At 38.0% G+C, this 11,822-nt stretch overlaps 1 protein-coding gene across 1 annotated transcript in view; it reads left to right on the forward strand.

Annotated features, from left to right (window-relative positions):
• The window catches only part of slc1a7a (solute carrier family 1 member 7a), a 30,231-nt gene extending 18,417 nt beyond the window's left edge, over positions 1 to 11,814 (forward strand). Inside the window, exons 4-11 of the mRNA XM_020618383.1 lie at positions 638 to 680; positions 1,048 to 1,279; positions 1,482 to 1,581; positions 4,375 to 4,608; positions 6,985 to 7,179; positions 9,455 to 9,589; positions 10,085 to 10,184; positions 10,941 to 11,814. Of these exons, the coding sequence (XP_020474039.1) occupies positions 638 to 680; positions 1,048 to 1,279; positions 1,482 to 1,581; positions 4,375 to 4,608; positions 6,985 to 7,179; positions 9,455 to 9,589; positions 10,085 to 10,184; positions 10,941 to 11,207 (1,306 nt within the window). The 3' untranslated portion in view covers positions 11,208 to 11,814. The remainder of the gene's footprint in view (positions 1 to 637; positions 681 to 1,047; positions 1,280 to 1,481; positions 1,582 to 4,374; positions 4,609 to 6,984; positions 7,180 to 9,454; positions 9,590 to 10,084; positions 10,185 to 10,940) is intronic.
• The last annotated feature ends 8 nt before the right edge of the window (positions 11,815 to 11,822 follow it).

An 11,822-nucleotide genomic window follows, 5' to 3' on the forward strand; every position in this document is an offset into this window, starting at 1 on the left:
TCCCTATTTGACCAATAACAAGAGGAGGAAATGTACATAAAAAGAAACATAAACTGTTTAAAAAAATCTGAGACAGAAGAGATACAAATCCTGTACGTGACAAAATAGCTAATATTTTGCAAATTCACTATCTGCCATATCTGATCCACTGTTCTAGTCAAGTCACTAAACCTTAACTTCAAATATGTTTTGTTATCAACGTTTGCCAGATTATTATTGCCATTAACAAAAAAGGCAGTCCTCATCTCCAACCTCTGAGTTCAAATGCAGCAGTGCAGATGCAGTCCAAGTCCAAGTCTGAGCCATTAGTGCTCAAGTCCAAGTCAAGTCACCAGTACTGAAAATCAGGACTCGAGTCAAACTTGAAGTTCTACAACATCGATTATCTGATTATATCGCATCTGTCGTGTGGCTTCATGATGACATCACAATGTTTAAAACCAATGGATAAGGTGATAAAAGTCATTGTGTTTCTTTATTGAGATCTTGCTCGGTATCTGTTTCTGTGGTTTTAAAAGACATTTACTTTGACATTAGATTTACATTGGGAAATAAATACATATATGTATTATTTTACACTATAGTCACATCTGCCATTCACTGAAAAACTAACATTTTTTAAAATTCCTTTCTCCAGCAACATGTTTCCAGCCAATCTGGTTCAAGCTACTTTTCAACAGGTAAGCTAAACTGCTGAAGACAAGATACAATAAAAGAAAAACTGGAAAAGCCAGTGGGTTTAAACCACAAACAGCTCCAGTATTTTGGAGTTTAGCCTACAGACATGAATCGTTTTAATGTCAAAAGCATTTAAGGTTTTTCTCTTCCACCATGCAATTTTTTTGCTGTAGATGATAAAATAACAGTGTATTGTGCTCATTGTCAACTTTCCTGTGTAATGTGATTACTTTATGTGAATCTTAACACCTCTGACATCAGCCCACACATGTCAAGATTTTGTTAGAACACTGCACATCTTTGAACATCTCTGCTGGTGTGATGTGTACTGTGCTGATGGTAGGGTGTGTGCTCTGATTTGGTTCCAAGTATCGAACCCAGAGAGTCCCAGAACTCATCCCCAAACCAACGGTGGTTCAGGTCCTGGATGAGACAACTACGCGCCGGGTCTACATCTATGGCATTCAGGATGACAACGGCACAGACATCCAGAACTTCTCCCTGGATCTGACGCCGCCTCCCGACGTAATCATGAAAACATCACCTGGTACCAGTGAAGGCATGAATGTGCTGGGCATCGTTATTTTCTCTGCAACCATGGGTAAGTGGTTTGCATGGATCATGTACACAGTTTTTCTTTGTTGCATAACTGAAGCCTTGGCAAAGCGACATCTCTGCATAATCTTGTGTAAAATGAGGAAGGCAGAGAGCAAAGACTTTAATGCAACACTGTGTGTAGGTGTATGACTGATATATTTATGAGTTCATGCTTGCAGTATTTGTTGTATTTGTCTCCAATCCAGGAATAATGTTAGGAAGAATGGGACCAAATGGAAGTGCTTTGGTCAACTTCTGCCAGAGTTTAAATGAGGCAGTTTTGAAGATTGTTGCCATTGTCATCTGGTAAGAGCTGTAGTCAGCGGCATCAAAATAAAATAACATTTATGAGCAGTTAAGCTGATATGGGTTATTAATCAATATTTTGGTAATATATCTGGTAAGAGCTGTAGTCAGCGGCATCAAAATAAAATAACATTTATGAGCAGTTAAGCTGGTATGGGTTATTAATCAATATTTTGGTAATATATCTGGTAAGAGCTGTAGTCAGCGGCATCAAAATAAAATAACATTTATGAGCAGTTAAGCTGGTATGGGTTATTAATCAATATTTTGGTAATATATCTGGTAAGAGCTGTAGTCAGCGGCATCAAAATAAAATAACATTTATGAGCAGTTAAGCTGGTATGGGTTATTAATCAATATTTTGGTAATATATCTGGTAAGAGCTGTAGTCAGCGGCATCAAAATAAAATAACATTTATGAGCAGTTAAGCTGGTATGGGTTATTAATCAATATTTTGGTAATATATCTGGTAAGAGCTGTAGTCAGCGGCATCAAAATAAAATAACATTTATGAGCAGTTAAGCTGGTATGGGTTATTAATCAATATTTTGGTAATATATCTGGTAAGAGCTGTAGTCAGCGGCATCAAAATAAAATAACATTTATGAGCAGTTAAGCTGGTATGGGTTATTAATCAATATTTTGGTAATATATCTGGTAAGAGCTGTAGTCAGCGGCATCAAAATAAAATAACATTTATGAGCAGTTAAGCTGGTATGGGTTATTAATCAATATTTTGGTAATATATCTGGTAAGAGCTGTAGTCAGCGGCATCAAAATAAAATAACATTTATGAGCAGTTAAGCTGGTATGGGTTATTAATCAATATTTTGGTAATATATCTGGTAAGAGCTGTAGTCAGCGGCATCAAAATAAAATAACATTTATGAGCAGTTAAGCTGGTATGGGTTATTAATCAATATTTTGGTAATATATCTGGTAAGAGCTGTAGTCAGCGGCATCAAAATAAAATAACATTTATGAGCAGTTAAGCTGGTATGGGTTATTAATCAATATTTTGGTAATATATCTGGTAAGAGCTGTAGTCAGCGGCATCAAAATAAAATAACATTTATGAGCAGTTAAGCTGGTATGGGTTATTAATCAATATTTTGGTAATATATCTGGTAAGAGCTGTAGTCAGCGGCATCAAAATAAAATAACATTTATGAGCAGTTAAGCTGGTATGGGTTATTAATCAATATTTTGGTAATATATCTGGTAAGAGCTGTAGTCAGCGGCATCAAAATAAAATAACATTTATGAGCAGTTAAGCTGGTATGGGTTATTAATCAATATTTTGGTAATATATCTGGTAAGAGCTGTAGTCAGCGGCATCAAAATAAAATAACATTTATGAGCAGTTAAGCTGGTATGGGTTATTAATCAATATTTTGGTAATATATCTGGTAAGAGCTGTAGTCAGCGGCATCAAAATAAAATAACATTTATGAGCAGTTAAGCTGGTATGGGTTATTAATCAATATTTTGGTAATATATCTGGTAAGAGCTGTAGTCAGCGGCATCAAAATAAAATAACATTTATGAGCAGTTAAGCTGGTATGGGTTATTAATCAATATTTTGGTAATATATCTGGTAAGAGCTGTAGTCAGCGGCATCAAAATAAAATAACATTTATGAGCAGTTAAGCTGGTATGGGTTATTAATCAATATTTTGGTAATATATCTGGTAAGAGCTGTAGTCAGCGGCATCAAAATAAAATAACATTTATGAGCAGTTAAGCTGGTATGGGTTATTAATCAATATTTTGGTAATATATCTGGTAAGAGCTGTAGTCAGCGGCATCAAAATAAAATAACATTTGTGAGCAGTTAAGCTGATATGGGTTATCAATCAATATTTTAGCTGAAACAGCATCAGGAGTTTCAAATTTTTAGTTTTGCTCTATTGTTTGAAGTCTGTCAGCATGTTGGATGGTCAGTCGCTCCACCATTTTGATTCAGGCTAAAGTATCTTGCAAATCACTGGCTGGATTGCACCAATATTCATGGTCCCAAGAGAATGAATCCTATAATGACATTTGGGATCCAGTAGGGTTCCCTCTAGTGCCACCAAGAGATTTGCATTGGCATTTTGGGTTTTTAGTTAAATGTCTCAGCAACTATTGGATGGATTGTCCTTTCATCTGGCATAGATATTCATGTTGCCCAGAGGATGAATGTTCATAACTATGGGGTTCCCTAACTGCTTACCTGTTAAAACAGATTAAAATAATTTTATGCCCAGTTGTTTGGCATAAAATTCTGCTCAGATATTCATGGTTCTTAGATGATGTATTTTAATGACTTTAAACAATTAGGTTATAGTTATGAAATACACAGTCGTTTATGAAATAGTCCAGACATTCATGACCCCTCAGGATTAATTGTAATCTTAACTATTAACATAATAAGGTCACAATTTGAATTTGATCAAAATGACCATAAATGTAAATTGACTGACATGTCCATCAGCATCAGCTGTGTCTTCTGTTAGTGCTAATTAACACATCTTAGAGTGTTAGCAACTAAAATGGGGAACATATTAAACATGTTGACTAGCTACCTGTTAGCGTCATCACTCCGTGCATGACAACGTTTTTCTCAAGGCACAGCTGTGCCACAGTCCAACCTCACTGAAACGCTAGTATGGCTGGAGTAAAAATGTTACTGAACAGCAAATTCACCATGACTTGTTAAAATGTGACACCTTGAGAAATAGCCTTATTTGAACAAAAATCTGATGCTGTGGCTGTCCTGCATTGCACCTCATTTTCTTGCCCTCTCCCAGGTATTTCCCCTTTGGTATTGTGTTCCTGGTTGCTGGTAAGATCTTGGAGATGGATGACCCTTCAGCCATGGGGAAGAAGCTAGGCTTTTATGCCATCACCGTGGTAATGGGTTTGGTGCTGCATGGTCTATTCATTCTCCCAGCCATGTACTTCTTCATTACTAAGAAGAGCCCCATCGTTTACATCAGAGGCATTCTGCAGGCCCTGCTCATTTCATTGGCCACCTCATCCAGGTAAAAGTGGAAGATCTGAGTTTCCATTGAATCACTGGACAATGAAATTGAGATTTTTGTATATTATTTCCCCAGGCACAACATGTACAATTTTTTTTTCTATAAGAGAGAAAAATATTTATTATATGACAATAGGACTGCTTTGTTGGAGTGTTTATCAGCACAGGGTGGAATCTGATTCAGTACAAAAGGAAGCAGGAGAACTTTGGCTGGGCTAGTTGAAACACATGTCAGCCAACGTCAGCTGGGATTGGCTTCAGACCCCCATGATCGTCTTCAGAATAAGCGGTATAGATAATAAATGGATTAATGTTATAGTTTTCTAATTGAAAATCTTTGTAGAACAGTGTTGGTGGAAGAAGTACTCCTTTTTTCACATCCCTATTTTTATACAGTGGTGTTGCTACTTTTACTTCTCTGTTACAAGCAGAAGTCCTGCATTCAAAATGTTACTTAAGCAAAAGTACATAAGTATTGGCATAAAATATACTTGAAGCAGTAAAAGTACTCATAATGGAAGATTTAACATTAATGCATCATATTATTGGACTATAATTATTGATGCATTGTTGTGTACAGCACATTCACCGTTGCAGCTGGTAAAGAGGGAGCTAATTTCAACTTGCTTATTTGCTTATATAAACTTATATAAGGTTATATAACAGTATGAAGTTCCCTGTGGTGAGACTAATAAAGGTTTGTCTTATCTTATCTTATATGCTTGGAGTACTGCTGGGTATCTGATTCTGCAAAGTAACTAGCAACTAAAGTTACAGTATAAAATAAATTTTGTGGAGTAAAAAGTACAATATTTGTCTATTAAATGTGGTGAAGTTGAAGTATGAAGTAGCACAAACTGAAAACACTAAAGTAAAGTACAAATATCTCAAAAATAGACTTAAGCATAGTATTTGATGTAAATGTACTTAGTTACCTTCCATCACTGGTTGCCATTTGGACAGCTGAGCAGGCCTGGCTCTCAGATGGGACTGTCTGCCAAGCCATTTGGGCCTTTAACCTGAGCAATTACAGTCTAGATACTATGTGTCAAGTCACCAAATATCTGCTCTTTGCTTGGGTGAGGAGAGGGGTCAGCTTGTATCCTGGATGCTTTGTATTTAGGTCAGTGGAGAAACTCTCTGATACTGTATGTGCATGGTATGGTTGGTTACGGTTGGAGAACAGTGTCCTGGGTAATGGTGGAGTCACTATGTGTATTTTAGGTTAGGGCAGGGTTGGAAGAGAGTGTGACTTATTACCAGGCTCTGAAGATTTATGACAGTACATTTCAGAAAATTTCATAAATTTTATATCTTAAGGTTTCTGTGAATATGTTTACTAGAACTTACAATGAGTGCACTCACATTATTAATAATAATAAGCTTTAATTTATGGTTCATCAACGATGAAAAACTAAGAGTCAAAATAGGTACACTAGGCTTTTATAGTAGTAGTGCTAATGAAAATGGAATCAGGAAAAAAAAATTACCTATTTTATTTATTTATTTAATTTTATGAATAAAATTGAATAAAACTTAGGATCCTGCTGCAAACAAATACTACTAAGTGCTCCAATAACCAGGGAAAGGCTGTTTAAATGATGAAGGAAGCAGTGTTTGTACTACTCGCTTTCTTTCAGGGCAGCAACAAGTCATTCCTGCCTCAGTAGCGAGTTGGTCCACCCAGGTCATTTTTTACATTTGAAGACAAATATTACAACAGGACTTCACACAGGACACACACTTTAGTCACAGGACTAAAATATTTGGTTCATGTGAAGTGGCTCCATCTACACATGCCACCAAAGAAAAAAAAATCCAAAACTCCAGTGAAGTTAATTAGCCCCAAGTCTAAATTATTTCCCCTGTAAAGTTCAAAGTTCAAGTTCAAAGTGTTTATTTGTCATATGCACAGTTAGGAAACGTGTTTCCCTGTACAATGAAATTCTTACTTTGCCGTCAACATGAATGCCACAAAACACAAATGAAATTTAAAGTAGATAAATAACACAAAATCTAAGGCACTTGAAGCAGACACAAATAGTGTGTTTAAATAGTGTGAATCTTTTGATCCCAATCAACAACTGTGGCAGAAATTTTAACAATCATCTCAATAAATACATTGACAAATGGATAGGCAATGATTTGACATGGTTTTAGAGCACTCTAGGTGTTTCCTAAGTTTGTCAAAGTGGCAAAACAGGAAGCCTCCCCAGAAAGAAAAGAACCGCATGGAGTAATGTAAGAAAAGATTTTGACTCGTCTGTTTTTGTGTGATAATTGTAGCTCCTGTGAAAGGCATTCTGTGAAGTTATATAATTGACTATTCAACTTGACTCAAATGAAGCTCATTATCTGTTATCTTTTCCTGATGCAGCTCTGCCACTCTGCCTATCACCTTCAAGTGCCTCCTCGAGAACAACCACATTGACAGACGCATCATCCGCTTTGTGCTGCCTGTCGGGGCCACCATCAACATGGACGGCACCGCGCTCTATGAGGCTGTGGCGGCAATTTTCATCGCCCAAGTGAATAATTACGAGTTAGACTTTGGACAGATCATCACAATTAGGTAAGGCTGGTAAATGCAAAGCAGAGCAGGTTCAACATGGACATTTGATGGAAGATTTCATGAACTCTAATAAAAATCAGCAGGTGAGGGGAGTTAAAAGGGAAGGCTGTTAAAGCACACTCCAGGCTCCTTTATCAAATATCAGTAAAAAATAGCAAAGTGCTAAATCTTTTTAGCAGTAGTTTCTATAATTTTCTTGATTTGAATGGATGAATAAATGTAGTGAAATAAAAGCACAGGTTGTGAAGGGGCAACCCACCAATCTGATACATCAACTTAATCTTCATCATCATGGGGAGCCTGTGAAAACAGCTGTATGTCTTCTGTGGAACTGGAGGACATTTCTAAAGCTGAAGGCTACAGGTTTTTAACAGATTTCCTATGTGGAGTTGGAATGGGATACCATTTACTCTACAGTAGCAGGCAGGAAAGAGTAACAAGAGAGGCTAGTTAGAAAATGTAGGATCCAGTGTTTGGTGGTTTGCCTTTAATGTGAACCTAAAGGTCAGTTTGTCTGAGCCTATTAGCATTATGTTAAACTGCAGACCCCCACCCTTAAGTAACAGCAGTGTAAGCATTTTGAGAAATACACTTGTTTGCTTTCTTGCCACAAGTTAAATCAGAAGACTGATGCCAGTCTTGTGTCTGTATGGTATAGATGTGATGGAGCCAGCAGACGGTTAGATGAGTTTGGGATGAATACTGGAAACAGGGGAAACTGCTAGTGTGGCTCCATCAGCCAGCACATCTTAAGATCAGTAATTAAAACATTCATATCTCGCTTGTTTAATCCTTACAAAAACCACTGTGAAGCAACATTTCTTTTTAGCAAAGGTTATACCACACTTGTTACTAAAAATCCTTTTTTATAGATTCCATTAAAGGATTATTTAAATGAATACTTTGAGAAAATTGCTTATTGCTTAAAAATGGTGCATATCTGTGATGGTTTGAGTCAACATGTGAATTAATCTAACATCACACATTTAGTTTAATTCTGAATTACTAAAAATATTATAAGATTTAGTAGATACACATATATGTAAATGTCACACAGATTACTCTCATATGAGCTTCTTAGTCTGATCTGATTTGTGCTAAATCAGTCTGGAAGCCCCAGGGATACAGACAGACAGATAACCCCGCTCCCTTGTCCTCTGCCCACATCAACACCAGCACCCTATAATTTTCAACCACAGGTAAACAAGCTCATCTATGTTCAGGACTAAGTCCTCCCCCCTTCTGATTTGATGAGCGGTCCCAGTGTAATAACATTAAGAGCAGACCTCTCCTCCTGGCTGCAGTCTGTGCCCATTCCCCCATAATCCCTTGGCAATAAAACCCATATGACCTGTATTACTCATCTCTCGTCACACCAGAGTTATAATATTTCCCTCTCTGTCCTGTTCCCCTGCCGCTTGGCTGCCAACCATTGAGCTGCTTCATCTGTATGCTAGCCCAGTCCCAACACCAACCTCCCCAGTCCTGCAGCACAGTTAGCACTTGGAGGTCCAAGGTCTTGTGAACAGAACACCAGCTTAGTCTTTGTCCCTGAAACTGTCATTCTCCCCATACAGTACTGGAAGAAGTCATCAAATTCTTTACCTAATGAAACATTGCAGTACTACAATGTAAAAATATGCTGATAAAGTAAAAGTCCTGTTCTGAAATGTTTAAGTAAAAACACAGAAATATTATCTACACACACACACACAAAGTGGTGTTTCTTACATGATAATGCAGTGTACACTGTCTACACCAGAGTATAACTGTATGATGTTTTAACTGGGGACAACATGTGGAGACACTTTTTCCTTGACTGACCCAGAGAACGTTTTCTGGCCCAGTAACAACTGACCGCATTATTTTTGTGGAGCTACAGGTTAGATTAGAAATAGAGCCTCTTATTATGTTAAAGTGAGTCAACTGGAAACAAAAAGGCAACTGGTTATGCTTGGTAGCGGACAGTACTGGAAAAATTGACCAATCAAAATGAGGAGCCTGCTTGTATTTAATGGCCTATGTCTAATTCCATCTTTATTTATGTGTTGTAATTGTCCTCATCATGCCCCCAAAACAATATCAGTGTTTTAGATAACCAATTCACCACATCAACTATGTCTATCCAATCTTTACATATAGTCTGTGGTCCACCATCACCATCTTCCAGCACTTAGCAGAACATGAAACATGTGAGGACAGAGCCTGTGTGTCACAAAACTGTCAGACTTTGTTACATTGTCAAACTAGAGTGCTCCTCTCCCTGTTGCCCCAGCATCACTGCCACTGCAGCCAGCATCGGTGCAGCTGGAATCCCACAGGCTGGACTCGTTACCATGGTGATCGTGCTGACCTCTGTGGGTCTGCCCACCGATGACATCACTCTCATCATTGCTGTGGATTGGGCTTTGTAAGTAAAGATTCATCTTGAAGAAATTACTTTATTTGTCCGCATGGGGAAATTGGTTTTGCTATAGTAAGTTATGTGGTACATGCACAACCACACAGGATCCAACTTGTAAACCTTTCCATCGTGAAAAGCTGAAGACTGTTTATATTTTAGTACTGCTTAGGCAGAGAAATGAGTCCACTCCCTGCAAATTGATTTTTATTTGTACTTGTCTTTTATTTGTGCAAAATAAATAAAATCAAATTTGAACATAGTTAAATTTGGGAAATGGTTATGACATTTTAGAGAAGTTGAATCAATACCTTGAGATTAAATAAACATGTAATCAGCAAATATATATAGGAAAACATGTCTCATACTTGATGTAATTGGAATGTTATGATTCTCATTGTATAAGCCTGAACATCTCAGTAGACTGACCTATGAACACCAAGGACTATCTCTCTCTCCCAAGCTTCCCTGACACTGTGGATGACTTTTCATGCTATCATTCAGGGATCGATTCAGGACCATGGTCAATGTGATGGGTGATGCCTTGGCCACAGGCATCATGGCTCATATCTGCAGAAAAGACTTTATCAAAGAAGGGGAGCAGGTGAGTACAGGCAAGGCCAAACCAACTGTGAGAGATTTAAAGGAATAACAATATATGAAATACTTTTACTTTCTTTCTTGCCAAGAGTTGTTTTCCAGCTAGTAATTTCCCTGTGGCTTCCAGCCATTATATTAGTCCCATCGCCCCCAAGCTCTAGCTGCATAGTTAATAGACTGACAGAGAGAGTGGTATCAATCTTCTAATCTACCTCTCAGCAAGAAAGCAGATAAATGTATTTCCCAAAATGTCCAACTTGTTAAAAAATGTCCAACTTTTCAGTTCACTATAGATAAACCATTTATAATGTTTAAAAATGATACTAGACCACCATGACAATAGTTTTTTTTTTTACCATATTTACTATTTATAAAAGGTGTAAAGGTTTATCATTGCATCATTTGGACACTGTGCCCAGAATGATTCAGATGAACACCAAAACAAGTAGCAGGGTACTACATCTTCATCACCATTTCAGCCAGACACTTACATCAACAAAGTGATCAATAGTAGTAAACGGTTATTTGGCAGCTATGGCTCTGCTGTTAGAGCAAACTATTCATCACTTTCGTCCCTCAGCTGTCCTAAAGTATTCTGTCCATGCACAGACCTTTCCAGAAAAACGGGATGTGTGATTATACCAATTTGCAATTTAAAAATCTGTCTCTGGGCCACTTTCCTGGTACTCATGAATACTGCCTGTTTAATTGCCGAAAGTCATCCTAAGACACTCTTGTTCTTCGTCATTGCCTCCACCAGCTGCCTCTGATCTGTGAGACTAAACCCATGATAAGCATCCAGCAGATGATGGCCTACCAGAATCAGAAGAACGGCTGCTACCAGCCGCCTCCACCAGGCAGCAAGCAGGACCACCTCTCCCCAGACGTGGCACGCCTGATTCAGCTTGAGGAGGGGATCCGGCCAACTGAGAAGAAGAAGCATATGCACTCCTCTCACCACAAGAGAGAGCACAGGGACAAGGATCACTGTTCCATTGATATGAATGGGCTGGAGACTAACGTATAAAAGAAACAGCTCTGCCAACAGCTACTGGTACATCCACAGCTGCAGGGCCAACAGGACAGGAAGAATGAGATGATATTTGGCTATGTATGTTTGTGTGTGTACATATTTATACCAGAGATGTATTACTTTGTACCAGTCCAGCAATGACAGCGTGCTGCTCTGGTGGACAGATATTTCAGACCAGAGAACTGATCCTGTTCTAGGTTTCAATGCCATCCTCCCAGATCTTTGAGTCAGCCCATCTCAAAGGAGCAGAAGTGGAGAACACAACAACTCATATGAGACATAATTAAAGGAATCTGTCCCTCTCTGAACTGCTGATTCATTATGCTCTGGTTTGGTACGTTTAAGCACAGCATTGATTTTCTGGGTGCTTCTGTATATTTAATCTTTTTGTCCCCATGGTCTCTAAAATTAAAAATGTTGCCCGTTTGGAGCATTTTCCATTAGAGGTTCACTGACTCTGTAAAGCACACGACAAAGACACAAAGTGACACAAAACAGGATGATTGATGTGAAATCTTATGGAACAGTATGAAACAGTCTGGTTCACATTCAGGAAAGAAATGTCTCAGCTTCTGAGGTAGTTATGTTACAAATTTTCTCAGCAGCATC

This window comes from Monopterus albus, unplaced genomic scaffold, assembly GCF_001952655.1.
Source record: "Monopterus albus unplaced genomic scaffold, M_albus_1.0 scaffold204.1, whole genome shotgun sequence".
In the NCBI taxonomy this organism is placed as follows: Eukaryota; Metazoa; Chordata; class Actinopteri; order Synbranchiformes; family Synbranchidae; genus Monopterus; species Monopterus albus.